Raw genomic sequence first — 22,384 nt, 5'->3', positions numbered from 1 at the left:
TTACACCCCCCCCCCCCCCCTCTCACTCGCTCTCATTAGCAGGCAACAGTACAGCACTATTTCTCTCTCTCTGTTTCTGGCACGACAGCGCCCCTACTGGTACTCATGAGTCACACATGAGTCACACACAAACATAGGTTAACACGAGTCACATAGGTTTATGTATTAAACTCTCTGTGGATCGGCTATTTTCACTATAAAACATAAAATATATCTTGGGACCCTAAAAGATGCTCCTTGTTTCAGAGTAAGTTTGATACCATATAACAGAACTAACAACAGCCTGTCACTCCACCCAGGCAAAACAAAAGGAAGATGGCAGCCTATTCTTTTCAACAAAGTAAGAATTTAGTTACGGTTTAAACATTCCACGTCTTTGATGGCTTTAGCTTATTGTAGGTGTTATGTCTCCGCCGTGCCAAATGTGACTCACCCCTTTGCCATTTAATATTGTGTATGGGTTGCATGACTGAACAAAATCATTTAATAACCTGCAGGCAGGCAGGCAGGCAGGCAGGCAGACAGACAGACAGACAGACAGACAGACAGACAGACAGACAGACAGACAGACAGACAGACAGACTTATTCTCTTGACACAGTAATATTGTGCTGCCAGAAGTCCCTCAGGGGTCTGTACTAGGAATAGGGACGCTAGGTTTAAGTGGTTAATTCCTTCACTACTAAATAGTTAGGATCAGAGCATCTGCTAAATGGCTAAATTCATGAATTATGAATGTAAATGATATGCATGCAGTGACACGCACAATTTGCACAAACCAGATACATCATAGACAATGACTATAATGAAGTACCTATGTGACACTTTAAATTCATTAACCCACAGGATTTAATAATCTAATCTAAATTAAAGCTTAATCTCTCTCTGTCTCCGCTGTCACTACTCATGTGACAATTAAGCTAAAGGAATGTGTGTGTGTGTGTGTGTGTCTGTGTGTGTGTGTGTGTGCGTGCGTGCGTGCGTGCGTGCGTGCGTGCGGTGCGTGCATGCGTGCGGTGCATGCGTGTGTGTGTTGTGTGTGTGTGTGTGTGTGTGTGTACCTGCACCACTTTGCCTTGGGGAGTCTCAGAGAAGATCAGCACCTGGTTGTAAAGTGGATCCAGAGACTTCCTGACAGACTTGGTTTTCTTTTTGGACACACACACACCTTTCTCTAGCAGGTAGACTTTAATGTAGGCCGCTGCAACACAACACATTATCACACTACAATAAACACACGCACGCACGCACGCACGCACGCCTTTCTCCAACAGGTACACTTTAATGTAGGCCGCTGCAACACAACACAATACTGTATCACACTACACTAAACACACGCACGCACACACACACGCACACCTTTCTCCAGCAGATACACTTTAATGTAGAGGGAGGGAGAAGAGAGAAGGGGGGGGGGGGGGGGGTGAGGGAGAGGGAGAGAGCGCTTTCTAAGCCCAACGTAAAAAAAGAAAACAAACAAAGGTCCCTGAAGCTCACTTTTACTGCTTCCGATTTCACTTCCTTGATTTACATTTCGTCGCTAGGCAACATTTAGCCAGGGTAACATTAGCCAAAATGATATTAGCCAAAAGTGCTTAGCGGCAGGAATGTTATTTATTGCTTAGGGGACATTAGCTAATTGAACGTTTTGTCTGGAAGTATGCTAGCCTAGCCAGGAGGACTTCAGGTGACATAACTCTTCAGACAGATGGCTCTGCTCCGCACAGCACCGGAGGAAGTTTGGCAGGAAGTCCCACTCTCCTCGGCTGTCTGTCTCCCTGCAGCTGTCTATCTGCCTGCCCCTGTCTCCCTGCAGTTGTCTATATTCTATACCAACCTGTCTCGCTTTCGGCTGTCTATCTGCCTACCTGTCGTCCTCTCAGCTACCTGTCTCGCTCTCAGCTTCCTAAGACCAGGGTTGCTTAAGAATCTTTATTCTTATGTTTTTATGTAGCTCTTTTTTTTATCATCCCCACACAAAGTTTGTGTGTGCTGTCACTGTCAATGCTGTTGTATCCTATTGGCTGATCCCCCACTGGGCTAGAGGTAGAGACTTCATCCTACTCCTCCAGCCCAACACAGTAACACTCCCTGCTGACAGGTGCCACCCTGGCCCGTATAGGAGTAAGTGAATTGACAAATATCACCCTCATCGCTGGCATCCCTCCCCCGAACACGGGCCAATTGTGTTCGTATAGACCAGTGGTTTTCAACCAGTGGTCCGGGGACCACCAGTGGTCCTTAAGGGGGTTCCAGGTGGTCCCCAGCTAAATGATAGATCTTTAACTCTTGAGAGCGTAAACCCTTACTTGAGAGCGTACGTAAACCCTTACGGTAAACCCTTACGGGTCCATTTGGTTTCATTTTACACTCTCAAAAGTAAAATTATTGGTTATCTCTCCTAATGGTACCACATCTACTGTATACAGCATGGAATTGTGGACAGAATCTTCCAACGACAATAGTTTTGGGTCTGAGAGGCTAAATCTCATCAAATGGTGGTCCATGGCTCAAATGTCGAATAAATAATGGGCCTTGATATGAACGGGGTTGAAAACCACTGGTATAGCCGTTCAACAAAGGTGGTGGTAGGCAGGCACTTTACCACTGCACCACCTGAGCATTACTCTGTTGTGGATTTCAACCTGAAGAGGAATACAAACCACAAAATTAGCCTTGGGTTTCATTCCCTTTAATAATAGAACTCGAGGTGACTGCAGATTACAATATAACAAAGAGAGAAAATGCTTGTTTTTTTTTTAATACTTCCTCGCTGACTCTCATTCCCAGACTGCAACAGCAATTGGAGCGCGAGCTCTGCTGAATCTCAGTACAGGATTAAAGCTCCACACTAACACGCACGCACGCACACACGCACGCACGCACGCACGCACGCGCGCACACACACACACACACACACACACACACACACACACACACACACTGACACACACACACACACACACACACACACGATTTAGATGACAAGATTAAACATAGGAATCCTGAAATCTCTGTCTGTCTGTCTGTCTGTCTGTCTGTCCTGGTCCTTTTCATTGTGTTGCTGATGTTGTTCTAATTTTATTCAACTAGGATCCATTACTGCCCGTCAGACATGATGAAACAATAGGTTGGATGAGATCAGGTATGTGCTATCTGTATGACAGAGGGGGGCTAGTTGTTAGGAGAGAGAGAGAGAGAGATTATAAGACGGTGGTCTTCAGAGAGACAGACAGACAGACAGACAGACAGACAGACAGACAGACAGACAGACAGACAGACAGACAGACAGACAGACAGACAGACAGACAGACAGAAAGACAGACAGACAGACAGGTTTTACCTGGTGGTCCTTTGGAACCAGGCTTCATTGTCAGTCCTCTGGCCTGAACAACCTCCACCTGCAGACCTCCGTTTCTCTCCATCAGGCCGATCTCTACGTCACCTGGTGTATGGATGGATGGATGGATGGATGGATGGATGGAGGGATGGATGGATGGATGGGTGAGTGGATGGATGGATGGATGGGTGAGTGGATGGATGGGTGAGTGGGTGGATGGATGGATGGGTGGGTGGATGGATGGGTGAGTGGGTGGATGGGTGAGTGGGTGGATGGATGGATGAATGGATGGGTGAGTGGATGGATGGATGGGTGAGTGGGTGGATGGATGGATGGGTGAGTGGATGGATGGATGGATGAGTGGATGGATGGATGGATGGATGGATGGGTGAGTGGGTGGATGGATGGGTGGGTGGGTGGGTGGGTGGATGGATGGGTGGATGGATGGATGGGTGAGTGGGTGGATGGATGGATGGGTGAGTGTGTGAGTGGATGGATGGATGGATGGGTGAGTGGGTGGATGGATGGATGGATGGATGGGTGAGTGGGTGGATGGATGGATGGACGGACGGATGGATTGGTGGGTGGATGGATGGATGGATGGATGGGCAGAATCACAATGTTAATTTCACAAGAGGGATAGTGCTTTCATTCATTCATTAATTTGTTTGTTTGTTTTATGGAGTTCAACATGGATGTAGTTTTGAACTGAACGAGTTCTAAACCTGTGCCATCTTGGCATTTTTTCCCCTCACACTTGAAAGGACAAACATGTATAGAGGAACAGATTGATTGATTGGTTTCGGATCGTCTTTCATGTCTCGTCTTTCTTGCAGTGTCCAGACCTCTGTGATGTGTGACACTGTTTCATTAGAGCAGCTCACCTTTCATCTCTCATTAAAATAAATAAATAACTGTTTGTCCAAACCATAGAAATCCAATAGTATTGGAAGTATGGGTTATGGTTGATGTAATTTCAACTTCTGCAGGCAACTTAGAAAACTCAAGAATTCAAGGTTTATGAGTGTCAACGTTCCACACAGCTTACATATTGGCTATTCCTTTTTTTCTAATTTCACAATACAAATAGGGCTTTTAGCTTTGAGTTAGCCTATGTGTATTAAAAATAAGATCCGGCCTGGATCTGTGAATCCGGATGAAAATCTTCAAATAGTAAAATCAACAGGATGGTGACATTTCTATTAAAAACAAATTCCGTGCCAGGTTCCGTGATATCTTGGCAGAATCAGCTTTGTTTGCTAAAAATGGACTTGGAGAGTTTACAGGTACAAAGAAGTCCAGCGTGCTTCAGTTGAGAGTAGAAGGACTCATCGGTGCTCAACAGGGACAACTTGAATCAGACAGAATAATTCTAGGGCACTTCAGGAGAGACTGTAGTACCCAAATAAAATACTGGAGCACTCAAAGTTCACAAAGCACTGATGATCCATCAGCACTTTGCATGCAGGCGGGGCTTTGAGAGCTGTTTGTAAACCAAGGGGGAGACTACTTCTGGATTATTCATTTCTACTCAACAGCACAACAGAACAATACATGCAGAATAAATAATGAACCTTGATATGAAAAAGGTTGAAAACTACTGGTATAGATAGAATATAGAGCATCACATATGTTTTCCCCAGGCCATTTGTTTTTGGCCATGGTATAATTATCATGGTAATATGACAGTATATTTCATGTGTCCTCAGGCTCTCTCTCACCCATGGATGTGGTGGCTAGCGTCTGGCGTCCAACAAACTGGGCGGGGCCCATGCCGTCCAAGAAGTCACTGAACTGCGTGTCTGATGCTAAACACATCCCACTGTAGTTCAAACTGGTCAGACTGGGTGAAAGAGAGAGAGAGAGAGAGAGAGAGAGAGAGAGAGAGAAGAGAGAGAGAGAGAGAGAGAGAGAGAGAGAGAGAGAGAGAGAGAGAGAGAGAGATGGAGAGGCATTATATATAAGTGCTTAATTTCAGCGGGAGCTTGGCGGAGCTCAGCTCTGGTACCTGTCACTTGAGCTCCCCCACCTGTAGAGACAGCTCCGGTAGCTGTAGAGGGCGCTCCGCCACCGCAAATGCACATTACAATATACAATACGTCTCTATTATTATTTTAGTTTCATTTTCAAGTCAACTAGGCTTCTTCCTCTTCATAGTTACTTCTATTTCCAGTACGATTCCAAAATAAAACATGGCTTGAATGATCGCATTGCAAGTACAAACAAAAAAACACTCTTATTTTGAAATGTGTGCCCGTTTTGAGAGGAAATAGGTGGCTATGGAACCCCGGCGTACGCCTCACTGTTGACGGTGTCGGATGCGTAAATAAAAACAACTCGTCTCGTCTCGACTTTTGCAATTTGCATCTGTTGTCGTTCGTTGCATATGGAACTTTCATACTTTTATGGAGCAATAGATTAACTGCTACTTGGAGTTTAGCCTTGGGGACAGCATGCGTTTTGTTTTCAACATGGTGAGTTCTTATGAACAGAACTGACTGCATTGCCAAATCTCGCAAATACACCCGGCTTTACAACATGGCTCGATCAGAATCGAATATCATAACGCTTGCTTTGGTGGGCCCGAAATAAAAAAAGACTAGTACAGAATTAAGTAGTAGTAGCATTATTGAGTTGTCATCGGAGGAGGAGGTGGTCGGAGGAGGAGGAACTTGGATAAGGACAACAACAACGCGCATGCAGGTATTTAGCATTGCGTACTGTTCTGATGATGTGCCACCCTAACTTAATACTGTATTTTATACAGTATCTAATATAACGTTGACCCGCTGTGCCAACTGAACTGCAAATGCCTATTGTAGTTATGTGTTGTGAGCCGGCGGGCGGCGGGCCCCTGTGTAAACTGCTGCTGCAAATGTTATTGATTGACTGATTGTTATTCAGTTTGTAGAATGGTTACAGTTCAAACGAAAGTAGCCTACACAGGTCAATACAGAATCTGACTGCTACGAGTATAAAACCAGAAAAAGCTTAAGACTTGTTACTTCAGGGTCCTCCATTTTCAATTCATCAGAACATTTAAAGACATATAAAAACGTCTATATGCCTACTCTATTGTGTTCTGATGGGTGGGCTGGCCGTTGGTTGTGCTAAAAAAAAAGGCAATGTGCGTGCACGTGTGCGTGCATGCGCGCGTGTGCGTGCACGCACCCGAGCTCCGACACCTAAGAATTTAGAAATTAAGCACGGATATAAACTATAAAAGATGTCTGTCTCTGAGGTAGGCTAAACAAAGGATCAGCAAGGTTGTGTCTGGGGACCAAAGAACTGTATTAGAAAATAAATTAACTAAATACAATTTAATGATTCAATTGCCATGCTTGTTAGACACCAAGACCAAGGAACCGATCATGGACTAGGAGACAGAGGAGAGAGCATGAACCCATTCACATCGACGGTGCCGCAATGTAGCAGGGTCAGTGATTTAAGGTTTGTTGGAATATACGTACAACTCTGAGGAGAGGACATTTTCCACGCACACACGCCCGCACGCCCGTGAAAAGGCTCAGCAATGGCTCTACTGCCTCTGTTTTTTGTAGTTGTAGTTTTCATACTTTTATCATAGTTTTTGAGCGGTGCTAGCCGCTCCAACAGTTGACCGTGTGTGTTTGGGTGTCTATTTCAGCACGGTTACTGTGGTTACTTTGTATGTAGTAGTCTATTTCTGTAACGATTACGTAATCCAAGGCACCACTCACGTCACAGTGGGTGTGTTTTTTAAGGGGCGCTTGCCCCAACGTCTGGCTTTCGGAAATTACGTCATTATGGCAGCCAAGTCTATGGACTTTTAATGTTTGTTTAGTTTGTTTAGTACACGAGTGTGATTTTTTAATTGCCTTGATCATTATTAAAATCTATAACTTTTCCCCACTCTCTCTTCATCTCTGTCTCTTCTCTAGCTCCATACCCTTTTTCCCTCTTATGTCTTCACAACGCTCTATACTAGCATATAGTAATTTGGCACCTTCTTATTAAAAGCATATTAAAGTGCAAAGTCAGGTCCTGGTACGGTCAGTCAGACTATAACTTATAGCCACCTAATCATGAAAAGCAGGTGCAGGCAGTGAGCGAGCAGAGCTGCCTACCAGAGGAGCAGCAGTGCAGTGAGAGTTGAGTTGAGTGATGGATGTGTACACAACAGTCTCTCCAATCATCACATCTCTTGACTGCACATCTAAATCATATGCACTCCTCCTAGCTTTATTGGCAATTCATCAATGCATACACACTTACAGGCCTCGCTCTCTCTCTCCCTCTCTCTCTCTCTCTCTCTCTCTCGCACGCACGCATGCACAAATGCACAAATGCACAAATTAACGAATGCACGCACACACAGCTATCTTATCTATCTTAGCATCTATCTAAAACACTGGGGACCTTAGAGTGTAGATTGGGGTGTGCCAGAGATAAAGCATGGTATCAAATGCGGGTCACTGGGGGGTCAGTGTCTTCATAACAAACTGGGGGTGCTAGACGATAGATAGACGAGTGAGTGGCGTCAACAGTCAATGATGTCACAGACTGCTGGCCACGTGAAGTCTGAGATCCAGAGAGCCCCCCCCCCCCACACACACACACACACACAAGCCCTGGGGACCTGTGAATCAATAGGCTCATAAGTGTGATTGGATGCTGTTAGCTATAAAGCTCTTATTCATCACCCCAACATAAGCACTGCACTCTGATTTACACACACACACGCGCATGCACGCACACACATACTTTGATAATATTTAGAATGTATCAATATCACTTCAGTTTAACCACTTAAACCCTCTATACATACGTACCACCAAACCAAAGTATATCAAATAATTATAGTTATTAAGACATATATGGAAACTATACTATTCTCTCAGGTTTTCCTCAGAACATATCTTAGGGAAAGATTTACATATTTTAAAGTTCTATAAAGTAACAATGTAATTCAGGGGTGCCTTGGATGAAAAAGGTATTTACAGGGCTGACCTGAGCCAAAACAGTTTGAGTCTGAACCACTGCTGTAGGCTACCATCAGCCAAAAACGTCCCTTTCTATCAAAACAAAGTTAAAACACCAAAATGCAGCAAAAGGACATTGTGTTTCTGCAGCCAAACATCACCACATTGCAGTGACTGATGACTGCTGGTATAGAGAGACTTTTTTGGTATACAGTCTTTACGGTTTTGTTTCATAAAGGGTTAAATACAAAAGTCTGAATACTTCCTCCACCACTTTTTCCTCAGCTTTTGTCACCAAAAGATGTCCGCAACACAAACATTAAATGCCATTGACAATGAAGGGAAAATCTACGTCATCTTGAAAGGAGAAATTAGGTCAAATGTCCGTCAACTATGACGAAAATTTGTGGCAACAGGCAGCAGGCATTCTGATTGGCCAGTATGAGATGATGCACAGGTGTGATTTTTCTAGTTCCCATAGTCACATCACAAATATTCCTCGTGCCCTCAATAGAGATCTGATGATTACGTTCTGGGAAAAAAAAGAGGAATACTTCACATGTTAGCTGGCGAGACGGACAGACAGACAGACAGACAGACAGACAGACAGACAGGCGTATACTCACTCCAACTGGGACGTGAGCCTCGGAGGACCTGTCTGACCTATATGCAACGTCTCAAAATTACTCCCATGGACACGCTTTCATCCAACGCCCTGGTTTACATTAATTCTAGACCACTGTTTCACATTTTGAATACCAGAGTTTTACTTGAGTATTTCTCCATTGATACTTTTACTGTAAGTCAAACATTTGAGTACTTTTTTTCCACATAAGATGATGGTATACTTACTTCCCCTCTGAGCCGTAGCTGTTCACACTGTCCTCGATGGACTCGTGACTGGCCTGCCGTACCGTCCTGCTGGGCATGTCCACCGCCAGGCCCGTCTCCGTACTCCTCTGAATACCACCTGGACGCAGCTTCCTGCCCTCTGGGTCCACTGTGAGGGAGAGAGAGACAGAGAGAGACACAGAGAGAGACACAGACAGAGAGAGAGAGATTAATTCAAATTATATTTCACTTTGATACAACTTCTGTATCCCAGTGTTCCCACAATGCCTCGGTGTACACCACAGTGCGAGAGAGAGAGTTATTCAAATTATATTTCACTTTGATACACCCTCTGTATTCCACAGTGCCTCAGTAGGCCTATACACTACAGAGAGCGAGATAGCGAGCGAGCGAGAGAGAGAGAGAGAGAGAGAGAGAGAGGGGGGGGGGAGAGAGAGAGAGAGATAGAGATATAGAGAGACAGAGACAGAGACTGAGGATAGATGAGGTGAAGAAGTAGACTGGGACAGTGAATGAGGGAGGGAGAGATTTATTAAAGTAATATTTTGCACAGAATTTTTTAATTTGACTTCCACGCACGCATGCACGCACGCACGCTCGCACACACGCACGCACGCACAGCATTAACTAGCCAAATACACAGACGGACGGACAGACAGACAGACAGACAGACAGACAGACAGACAGACAGGGTGGCTGCGACCTAGAACAGAACTATTTCAATCCTGGTCATATGGGACTCAACTCAGAGACAGAACTGGGTTAGAACTCATGAGCACTGCTGCTGCAGTACTGGGTTAGGGTGTGCGCACGCATGTGTATGTGTGTGTGTGTGTGTGCGCATGCGTGCGTGCGTGTGTTCTTGTACTTTACTATATACAAGTAAACACACACACACACACACGCACACGCATGCACAAACACACACACACACACACAGGACCAAAATGTCCACAAAAGCAGTGCATGGCGATTAGAAATGGACGTTCGGGCCTGATAACTCTCGTCTGATAACACCCGGATCCCAAAAAGAGGGAAGTTATTATTATTATTATTATTCTTTTATGATATTGTTGATCAAAACTAACGTAATCAAAGTTTTGGACCCATACTGTCATTCACCATATAGTCACCTCAGCAGCGGGTTGCCAACCGTCCCGTACCTTATTTGGCAACTAAAAGACCTGTCCCGTAATGAACCGATACGGGACGCACTTAATCCCGTATTTTTGGGTCGTGGAAGAATGACAGCACGTTATAGTGATTCTCAGTCGCTCACATGCGGACACACACACAAGCAGAAGGGGCAGCTATCTGAGCTATAGGAACAGGAGGAAGACATGGAACCTGGTGTCTAGAAAGGCGCTAGGCACAGCTCATTGGTTAGTACTCTTCATAGGCATGCAGCAGAGCCAATCACTATGCAGTATCGTATTTTAGCAACTATTTCACCACGCTCCGGTCAGTCCACAACATTGAAAACACAAATGGATGCTGTTGACAGCCAAAAATCTTATCTACCTCAGAGTCAGAAAGTTCTAGTAGTGAGATAGAACTAAAAAAGAAGAAAAACTAAGTGCAGAGCTGAGTGGGAAAAAGATTCGGTGGATTTTTATGAAACAAAAGCTTTGCAGTTTGAAAGTGGATATTCAAGCTTTCCCTACAGCTGCAATGTTGGTGAGTTTAATGTTGTTTAATACAAGCAGATCGCAAATTGGATGAATGGGCAGTCAATGGATGGTATATGGCAAGTCACTTCATATCATTATAATAAATCTAGAGTTGCAAATTGCAAAGGACTGTGCTGTCATGTGCCAATTAGCCCTGACAGGGACACAGTTCCTTGTTCATCAAGCAACTCTAGAGAAGTGGTTCCCAAACTTGTCAGGGACCCCCAAATTGACACTAATGAGCCTGCGGACCCCCATTTGAAAACATAATGCCATGGACCCCATAAGAGAAGATTTTTAAGGCTCTAGCAGTGATTCTCAACCCGTTTAATTTCAAGGACCCCCAGTTTGTCATACATTAGTCTACGGACCCCCATTTAATGGCATTTCTACCTCTGGGACCCCCCATTTATATTTTAAAATCAATGTTAATTTAACTCTGAGAGTATACAAATGGTACCAAATTGACCTGCACTCTCAGAGTTACAGACCCATAAGGGTCCATTTGGTTCCAAACTATCATTTAGCTGGAGACCCCCTGGAACTCACTCAAGGACCCCTGGGGGTCCCCGGACCCCATTTTGGGAACCACTGGCTTAGTAGCTGTAAATGTGAATTTAAACCAGAAGAGTGGGTACTGAGAAGCCTGTATGCTTTGTAAAATGGTCTGAAATAAGGTCAAGTTTATGATTTGAACATTTGACATTAAGACTTAATATTTTGTATGCTGTTTGTTAAACCTATAAAACCTTATGGCATGAACTATACGTTGGAAGGGGTAGAGCAAAGTTTTAGGTCAGTGCAGACTGCAGATTCATTCAAGTCATGTATACTTTCCAATTTTTTTATTTCATACTGCTAAATGGTCAATGTAATTAAGTACCCCAACACTGATACACCGTGATATTTTTAAACCATTAAGATCAACTAAATCATATTATAATGCAAGTAGATGTAATGACTAATATTTATTCATAATAAAAATAATGCATACTATATAGCACTTTTACACTCTCAAACAGCTCATAGGCCTACATGTCAATACAGGTCAGGTAGTATTTGATATTAATTATATAATATTATATTACAATTACAATATTACAACTAGAAATATTGTTCCTGAAGAAACAATGTGGGGTCGCTGGAAGCCAAAAGATTGTACTGTGTTGTTTAATTTAATGTAATTGATTAACGTAATTTAGACCTGAAATTGGGGGGGTTTGACCGGAAATTACCCAATTTTTCTATTAGATTTTCAAATAAGGGACACCAATTTTTAATAAAGGACACCAAAAGGGACACCAATTTTTCCCAGTCGGGAAAACACCTTACGAGGTGTCCCTCGTAAGGTGTCCCTTATTTGAAAATCTAATAGTTGGCAACCCTCAGCTGCACATTGTAAGTTTAGAGAGAGAGAGAGAGAGAGAGCGGCTCAGGCAGCAGGACATTTGTCTGTGCGGCGTTAGCTATTAGCCTCTATGTATGGAGATACTTAACTCCTGCTTCTCAACGTTAGCTAGTAGCCTCTATGTTTGGAGATACTTAACTCCTGCTTCTCAACGTTAGCTAGTAGCCTCTATGTATGGAGATACTTAACTCCTGCTTCTCAACGTTAGCTAGTAGCCTCTATGTTTGGAGATACTTAACTCCTGCTTCTCAACGTTAGCTAGTAGCCTCTATGCATGGAGATACTTAACTCCTGCTTCTCAACGTTAGCTAGTAGCCTCTATGTATGGAGATACTTAACTCCTGCTTCTCAACGTTAGCTAGTAGCCTCTATGTATGGAGATACTTAACTCCTGCTTCTCAACGTTAGCTAGTAGCCTCTATGTATGGAGATACTTAACTCCTGCTTCTCAACGTTAGCTAGTAGCCTCTATGTATGGAGATACTTAACTCCTGCTTCTCAACGTTAGCTAGTAGCCTCTATGTATGGAGATACTTAACTCCTGCTTCTCAACGTTAGCTAGTAGCCTCTATGTATGGAGATACTTAACTCCTGCTTCTCAACGTTAGCTAGTAGCCTCTATGTATGGAGATACTTAACTCCTGCTTCTCAACGTTAGCTAGTAGCCTCTATGTATGGAGATACTTAACTCCTGCTTCTCAACTGTGCCGTATAAGAAGCCCTTGTTTCTCGCCCTCAGGGCGTCTTACTGCATGGTAATAATAATAATAATACTAATAATAATAAACAGTGTTATTGTTATTATTATTATTATATTATTATTAATATAGCAGCAGCAGCACATAAATGTGCATACACGTGTTAAAATAAGTGTTATAATAGCTCTATATTGTGATCAAACATGTAGCCTATTTGTGTGAGTGTGTGTGTGTGTGTGTGTGTGTGTGTGTGTGTGTGTGTGTGTGTGTGTGTGTGTGTGTGTGTGTGTGTGTGTGTGTGTGTGTGTGTGTGTGTGTGTGTGTGTGTGTGTGTGTGTGTGTGTGTGTGTGTGTGTGTGTGTGTGCACTGTCTTTTATATCTGTGCATCTGTGTGTGTCAGCGGCCTGTCGCCGTGGGAGATGGACACTCTGCTGAGTGACACAGATACAGCTGCGATGTCGCGGATGCTGTTGCTATGGAGACCAAGACGTGGGAGGAGAATTGTATTGTATTGTGTCCATGTCCTGTTGTTACACAGCATAGACCCTTCATTATGTGCCACGTCACCGCGCACGTGTTGCATAGCTACAGGTGAATACACGCACACATGGCGCACACACAGGTGCACACACGCGCACGTGTACACACACGCACACACACAGACGATGAGTGTGGGTGAGTGTTTACTTTGCACAAGTCAATACAGCAGATGTGCCTGTGAGTCTACTGTACATGACTGCAATCATATTATATACATAACTGTTAAAAGTTGGACCACTCTCTGTCACACAGGTTTCCTTTTCTCCCTGTTCTGTAGCTCCCAGTAGAAGATATTATGCTCATAATCATTATGCTATATACTCTCTCAGATAGGCTGTCCTTCCAGTCATCCCGGTTCTCCAGTTCCTCTGTACTTTGTGCTCCTGGTTCTCCAGTTCCTCTGTACTTTGTGCTCCTGGTTCTCCAGTTCCTCTGTACTTTGTGCTCCTGGTTCTCCAGTTCCTCGGTACTTTGTGCTCCTGGTTCTCCAGTTCCTCGGTACTTTGTGCTCCTGGTTCTCCAGTTCCTCTGTACTTTGTGCTCCTGGTTCTCCAGTTCCTCTGTACTTTGTGCTCCTGGTTCTCCAGTTCCTCTGTACTTTGTGCTCCTGGTTCTCCAGTTCCTCGGTACTTTGTGCTCCTGGTTCTCCAGTTCCTCGGTACTTTGTGCTCCTGGTTCTCCAGTTCCTCGGTACTTTGTGCTCCTGGTTCTCCAGTTCCTCGGTACTTTGTGCTCCTGGTTCTCCAGTTACTCGGTACTTTGTGCTCCTGCGTCTTTCTTGAGTACATCCATGCATGTCAATGTGAGACGTCCTCGTGATTAGGGTATATATAGGTTTGGGATTTTAACGATTCTGGTTCCTTATAACGATTCCACCTTAACGGTTCGATTTCTTAACGGTTCCCGTTAACGATTACTATAGGGGGTTCCAAATGGACCCTTAGAGGACTGTAACTCTGACAGTGTATACAAATGGAACCAAATTGACCTTTACGGGTCCATTTGGTTCCATTTGTACACTCTCAGAGTGAAATTAAAATGTTTGAGAACCACTGTTATAGTAAGTAGCAGACATCAAGTCCACATACCAGCTCTGAAGCTCCAGAAACAGTTCCAAATATAAGATGGAACTGATTACGGTTATTCAATCTCGGAACTGGTTCTGAAAAAGAACTGCAGGTTCCGGGTCCCAACCCTACTCAATACTCATGATCGATGTCCGTGTGTTGGTTTCCACAGCACTAATTTGCTGGCTGGCAATTTTTGTATGTCTTTGGCAGTGTCCTGCTATAGTCTCATTCTCCTAGCTGCTATTTTCTGGCTCACTGGAGGTTGGAGTTCCATATACTGGTCATGGCAGACTCTGTCTATTTCATACACAGCCATCACGTACATCTACTCTGTAGTTCAGCCACAAGTTAACAATAGAAGCATCATGCTGTACTGCCTGTACATCCACGCATGTCATAACAAGCAGCCTCAGCCATAATAATGGATGTCGTTCAATTGTGTCATTCTCCATCCAGAGTTTACTAGAGTTCACTGGCAGTGACAACTCAACGTTGTGATGCTGCAGAGACACCGCTATGATGGAACACTCACATCTGTGATGTAGCACGCACGCACGCACGCACGCACGCACGCACGCACGCACGCACGCACGCACGCACGCACGCATGCACGCAAACATATACGCACACACACACACATACACACATGCGCGCAGGGTTGTGTGATGTAGCAGAGTCGTCTGTCTCCCAGAGTCCCAGTAGAGACATTATTGGAAAGGAGAACAAAATGTAAAAATAGCTGCTCCTAATGACGACTCATACACTGACAGAGATGGAGCGACTGACTGGGACTGCTAGACAGGCAGACAGGCAGACAGGCAGGCAGGCAGGCAGGCAGGCAGGCAGACAGACAGACAGACGACAAACCTCTAGGAGAGACTATAACAGACAGACTGAACTAAACTAGACAGGTGTGCTCCGTGAAGAACCAAACTCCACCAGGAGGCATGCCCTAATAATATTTATGCCTAATTCATGCTCCAGTTACATGACGCTGTCTACAAGCTCACAATGCGACACGTTGTGAACTTTGTTGTTACACTGTCTGACAGTCAGACGGCCCCTCTCCCTTTCACTGTCTCTCGCTCACTGTGAAAGGTATAAATAGTATAACTAAGGCTTACTTGGTTGTACGTTTTGCAAAGTAACAATGTTTTTTTTTAGTTCTAGATTTATTTTAGAGAAGTCGTGGCAGTTGTGTTGAAGAACGATGTATACCCATAGCTTGGACAATTAATACCTTACTGTATTTTATTTAGGCTATATTTTGGTGTATGTATGAACAATCTGGGAACCCACCGGCAAAAAAGGGGGAAAAAACAGTAACCTGTTTTGATGTGTCTTGTAAGCCCACATGGGCTGAGCATCTTGCGGTACAGGACACTATAATAAAAATGTCAATCAATCAATAAATCAATCATGTACAGTATAGTGTAGTAAAAGGTTCAATATTTGCCTCTGAGGTGTAGTGGAATAAGTTACTCAAAATTGTAAGCACAGTACTTGAGTAAATGTACTTTCCACCCCCCTCCTCTCTCTCTCTCTCTCTCTCTCTCTCTCTCTCTCTCTCTCAGAGCCTCATTTATCAATCTCTAAGGTAAAAACCAGGTCAGATCTACCCACAGGAGTCATCTCAGGACAAGGCTCACTTTGTGATGTATCAGACTGGTATCCTGCCAATCACAACCGAAGAATGCTTTTTTTTGTATCAATGTGGTGGCTGAAAACAAGTGTCATTCATATATCGCGTCATTTGGGTACAGGGTTAGCCTGGAAACTATAGTGCCAGTGCAAAAAGCCCTCGATCGTGCAGATTTGGTCTCGGTTGTGATTGGATTTCGCTGCCCCCAAAGTTGTGGGGCACCACTCAGGGTCCACCCCAGTATGCAAATATCGGGCAGGTTTATCACCAGAGGCATTTTTTTCATCTGCCCCTTGGAAATGCATGTTCCACACACTAATTCATTCATTCATTCATTCATTCAAGTTTTATTTATTCTCAAAATTACACTGAGTAATTAAACTAATTTTCAGTGTCGTCGAGTAATACAATATCATATAAAAAACATCACAATACATCAGAAGATCAGGAAAAGGAAAACATGTGAGGTACATGTGAATAACATAGGTTACAAATAAAAGCTAAGACAAATTTCAAAACGATCTAAAAACAGTTACATATTGTGGGGGTCTGTATGCTCACCAAGGTTTTAAAACGACTCACGGGTACCAATGTGGTCAATTTTAATGTCGTTTGCTGGTCATTCCATGTATTAGGGCCACAGAAGCCAAAAGCAGATCTACCAAGTTCAGAGTTAACATCATTATGTGCATACAGAATGCACATAATGATATTCAGGCCATGCCATGGCAGGCTAAAGGTTAGAGAAGCAAATGTCCTTACATTTTAAGCAATTTGAAGTACCCTATAGGCCACATGTATGAGTAGAGGCTAAATGTACTAACATTTGCATACACAAGCCAAGCAAATCCAACCCTGACATCATGCGGCCGTTGGTTTGATGGCATTCTGCTCTGTCACATGTTGGCTATATACGGCTCTAGAGCTCTCTTTCTCTCTCACTCGCACGCACGCACGCACGCACGCACGCACGCACGCACGCACGCACGCACGCACACACACACACACACACACACACACACACACAAATCCTTGCTGGATTTGTCACAAAGCCTTAATGAAAACCCCTGGGGAATGATGAGCTACATCTCCTCAGAGGGAGGGGGAGAGAAAGAGACAGAGAGAGGGACGGAGAGAGGGAGAGGGAGAGAGAGAGAGAGGGGGGGGGGGGGACAGAGGGAGAGAGATGAATGATAAAAATGGTGACACATTTTTAACACAGCCTAATTTCCCCACCTCCTTTACAAAAGAAGGAAGTTGCTCATTATATCTTTTTATAACCTACAGTAGCCCCAAGGAGCGTAGCAACACCATTAATCACCTCGTTGCTGTGGGCTGCTTATAAGACCGGCGAACAGAGGGATATTCTTCAAGCCACAGCAAGTCCAATTATGTACAGTATATCAGAGGACATTTCTCAAATGTAAAATGCGTAGGCCATATGCATTATTAAAATGCTTATGTGCCTTGTGTGACAGGAGCTCAATCTTTCTAGATTGTGACCTGCATGTTTAGTCTCCTTTCATATACAGTAACACCTATTCAAATGGAAAATAAAAATGGTAACTTTTCCATGCATTGCATATACTGTTGTGTTAAATATTTTAAAATACACATAAAACTATAACTCTGCTCTGTCAGAGACACGCCGGTTTGTTCTCAAACTGTCAAGGACCCCCACAGTCACCAAGAGTAGTTCATCTACACAAGCTCATAATTACGTGAGCTTAGATGTGCTCTTTTTTGGCAAAGATATTTGGTTTAAATGGGGGAAAAAGCACTCCAAGTACAGTCTTAAGCACTAAGGCCTTATATTATAATTCATATAGTATATGAATAGCAACAACAGCTGCTCTAGAAGCTGTGATTGGCCATTTTCAGTATTTCCAATGTTCTTAAAATCTTTTTACACTTTTTGACATTTTTCTTTACACCCATTATGGCACACCATAAATATTGACGCCTGGCTGAGAGTAGTTGACTTATTTTTATCTTACGATGGTGTGAAGATCAGCTCTTGTTAGTACATGGCACCATATATATTATGTGTCTCTATCTGACATATCTCACTGAATAATTCACAAGCAAATGCTATATTGGCCTCCTATAGCACACATGATATAAAACACATGATGTGCTTGTGATAGCAGCTGACAGGTGGATATTCTGTATTTTCTGATGCAGGGTTGTATTTGCTTGCAGGAGGGCTAAATCAATGCTTCTGCTTTTGATACCCCCCTCTGGTAATTCATTTGTCTGTGCGGTGAGGATATGTTTTATCCCTGCTTCTGGTCAGACTGAATTCAATACAGTTACAACGCATTGTTGTCACGATGGTGGTGGTGTGGTGAGGACCCAAATGCAGGTCAGCAAGGCAGGCACAAACCCAAGATTGGGGGATTTAACAGAGAACAAGTCACAATCACAAACTAACACTGAACATGATGTCACACACACCAAACAATGACTCGACAAGGACTGACTGGGGAACAAGACTAATATAATATACACATGGGGGCTGATTAGTGATTACACATGAGAAACACCTGCAGGGGAAGACAATAACATAGAATTAAAACAACTAGAACATAACATAGAAATACAACACCTAGACAAGCAAAGTCTGACCGTGACAATTATTATTATTATATAAATTATTGTACGTGAAGAACAAATAATAATATTTAATTATATGATATACTAGGCCTACCGTATATTTAATAAATAGCCTTTGTTTTGCTTTTTTTCACAGACTCAAATGTTTTATGGTCATGATTCACCAGGATCCTTGATGGCTTAAAATAATTGATATAAACTTATACATATTCAATGGGAAAGATGAATGGATGGAACCAGAACATGGCCGCCAGTGCTATGCCCAATAGGGATGGATCAAGTGGTTAAACATAGCAGAGGTCACCCAGGATGAAGTATTGACCCCGTCAACGTCTTCCAATAACCTGCTGGTTAAAGCTGCTCATTGATTGGTCGTAATCACAAAGCTGCTCATTGATTGGTCGTAATCACTCTCCAATAATCGGTTCTGTCACCACCTGACCTATACTGACCTCCTCAACTACCCCTGACACTGAGGTTGTTCATATTGTCATGCACGTTGTAATAATTAATATATATTCTTTCCTTGTATTACAGGATCTCTGTTTTGGAAGGTGCTATAGCCTAATCATATTTCTATCGGCAAAAAATAAAATCCTTTTAATTTGCCTCTGGGGGCACCGCCCAATTCCCCGTGTACTTGCAGAGACCGAATGAGAGACTGATCACTCTCCCAGCCCTCCTCTTCCAGTGGTGCGCCTTTGTTTTCATGCATAATAACAACTCCTGCTCACATAAGCATGCATGTTGCTACAGTATATAGCAACATTTGGCCTCAGTCCTCAATGGGTTAACACTATAGTATTATAGGCATGTCATGGGCAAACATTCAGCAGAAATTGGAGAACATTGCTAATAAATGTTGACATATGCTAGGTAATACGTATCTTGCACATTTGTCATGTTGGTGTGAATGCTGCTTGCTTCGGTATAAAAATAATACCGTACGTACTATTTAACAAGACGTGACTAAATAATAACTAATGGATTGATTGGAACACAGATACGTTTTCCCATTCTGTACATCGTCTCTGTCGGGTGGAAACCTCATGTCCAAAACTGTTACTTTTCAGAATTCAAAATTCTGTGAAGTAAGTGTATGTGATGTAGTATGTTCAAATGGAGATAAGAGGTTTCTGCCCTACATCAACAACATGCTTTATCTGCATGTGTTTTTGTAGAACACGATCTCATCTGAATGGAGTGGAAGGACTTCAGCTGAGAGAGAGAGCGAGAAAGGCGTGCCTGGTCACATACAGAAAGGTGATCTATCATTCTGTCAGACAACAAGAAAGGAGATCGACAGTCACACAGATTAAAGTGAGTGAGACGTTTGTCTACAGAGAAAGAGAACAAGAGGCGAAGAAAAAAACAATTATAGAGAGAAATAGAGAGCAGTCTGTCTGGTGGAGGACCGATCATCATCATAGAGAGTGAGATAGAGAGAGAGCATCCCTGCACCGAGCTGACCTCATACATACTGTAGATTAGAACTCCTTTTATATTCCCCAGAAAAACATTAAAAAACGCGATAAGACGGGCGATTATGCTTATCCAAATATGAATTATCCTGCCCAGGAGGACGCCAAAACAATACATGAAGATAAACCGTTTCCCATTCAGTGTGTGTCTGCGTGCATGTGACTGTGACTGTGTTTGTGCGTGCGTGCATGCGTGCGGGTGGGTGTGCGTGTGTGTACAGGGAGCTGTCTCCGTGTCCTGCATCCCATAATATTAATAATAGTGTGAAAGACATTGATCCTTTCATTTCAGTTAAAGCGCTCCATTTCTCTCTCCAGGTGTGTCCTCTATCTCTCTCCGTAGTTCTCAAGGTGTTAATGCACCTGATTTAAAAACAGACTATCTATCAGCTTACAGATCGTCTGTTTTCGGCCGGGCGACACGGACCTGCCTGCAACGGTGCATGAATCACCCAGGGATATCAATCAATGAAAGATTTGGTAACACACTTGCATGCATGCACATACATTTATACACGCACGCACTCACTCACTCACGCACGCACGCACACACGCACGCACACCGTGTGCACACACACACACACACACACACACGCATGCATGCGTGTAAATTACAAATTGGAGTCATATAGTTCCAACTTCCAACCACAACAGAACATCTACTGAAAAAAGTCTTGAGGACATTATAGACCTACAGTATCGTCTATATATGCTGTAAATGGTTAATTGTTTCACCTGCTGTGGTTATTATGAAACAACCAGGTTCATTTAGTTTTACATTACATACAGGTCAAGGACCCTGCATGTGTATTGTCATTTAAGATTTTTACTGGCTAAATACAAATAGCAGATGTAGGCCTATACTTACAAGCTCACAGCTGTGAGCTTGCACATCTGCTATTTGTGAACATCTTTGAAAAAAATGTTGAATAATTTAGAATTACGAACGTTTGAGAACTATATGTTTAGAAGGCATTTGTAGAATCTGCAGTTCTGCAAGCTCTGCGATGTTTTGTGAGCTTGCAGATCTTCTATTTTTGCTACCCTTTGTGTGACAGTGTAGTATGAGGAAGTATGTCATCAATTTAGGACAAAAACATAAACAGTTGAAAATATGGAGATACAGGGTTTCTGCCTGAGAGCAACGATATCTTTTTATATTGTATACAGTCTGTAGAGCAAGGGCTGTAATTCATGTCAGAAAAAGGCAGCTATAAGATGCTCATCTCTGAAATGTTAGACATTACAAATTATAACTAACTATAGCTTTTCACACTAGTCTCCCTACCAGTTTTCCTACTGTCTGACTGTGAGACATCCTCCACACCAGCCATGGTCTGTTCAAACCGATGCCACCACCCCGACCAGGCAAACGATACAGGAGCATATCGGCAGCAATACCAAACAAAATGTTCAGTCTTCTTGTCAAGACACACATGTAACTGTCCCCCGACAATGACCCTTCATCCTGGTGATGATGAAACGGAAGGCAGGACTCAACTTGTCAGTCTGTCATTAGTACACAATGAAACTCGCCGGTGGGAAGTGGGTACACTCAAAAGAAAAGAAAAGAAAGGAAGAAGACATGTTACTTTATGTAGAATTATTATTTTCAGCCTTTATCTGCACTTGAAGCCACATGACAGCTTGACTTCCCCTTTCTTTCTACAGTATGTCTTTGTCTGAGACCGTATACATGCTCATATCTTGTCTTCCCCATCCTTCATTTTTTCACTTCCACCTTCCTCCCATATATTCCTCCCCTCTCCCCTTCTCTTCTCCCTGTAGAATAGACCTCTTTTCCTGTCTCTTAATTTTTCCTACCTCTGACTTTTGTAGGTCATTTTTTCTCTATGCTCAGGAACACAAAGGAGCCTCCTATTCTCTCTCTCTCTCTCTCTCTCTCTCTCTCTCTCTCTCTCTCTCTCTCTCTCTCTCTCTCTCTCTCTCTCTCTCATTTCTTTCTCTGTCTCTCACAAACACATTCCGTTATGTCTTTCTCTCCTTTGCCTCTCTCTATCGCTCCCTCTCTTTTCCTCTCTAATCTCACCTACTTCAGTCTGTCTCTGTCTCTCTAGGTCTCTATGCAAGTTATAATTCACAGAG

The 22,384-nt window shown here is 43.2% G+C and overlaps 1 protein-coding gene across 3 annotated transcripts in view; it reads right to left on the bottom strand.

Annotated features, from left to right (window-relative positions):
- Positions 1-22,384, bottom strand: part of rims4 (regulating synaptic membrane exocytosis 4) — a gene marked incomplete at its 5' end in the record, with an annotated part of 39,979 nt that overhangs the window by 362 nt on the left and 17,233 nt on the right. Inside the window, 5 exons of one of the 3 annotated variants that reach the window (XM_079509551.1) lie at positions 1,061-1,200; positions 3,343-3,444; positions 5,061-5,182; positions 9,153-9,300; positions 10,286-10,412. In XM_079509551.1, the coding sequence (XP_079365677.1) occupies positions 1,061-1,200; positions 3,343-3,444; positions 5,061-5,182; positions 9,153-9,229 (441 nt within the window). Of the gene's footprint in view, positions 1-1,060; positions 1,201-3,342; positions 3,445-5,060; positions 5,183-9,152; positions 9,301-10,285; positions 10,413-22,384 lie in introns of those variants that run through there. The other 2 variants (XM_079509550.1, XM_079509549.1) reach the window with 2 other exon arrangements.

Source organism: Electrona antarctica (genome assembly GCF_951216825.1).
Source record: "Electrona antarctica genome assembly, chromosome: 9".
Classification (NCBI taxonomy): Eukaryota; Metazoa; Chordata; class Actinopteri; order Myctophiformes; family Myctophidae; genus Electrona; species Electrona antarctica.
The sequence above is the reverse complement of the archived record's forward strand: the minus strand, read 5'-3'. Positions and strand labels throughout refer to the sequence as shown.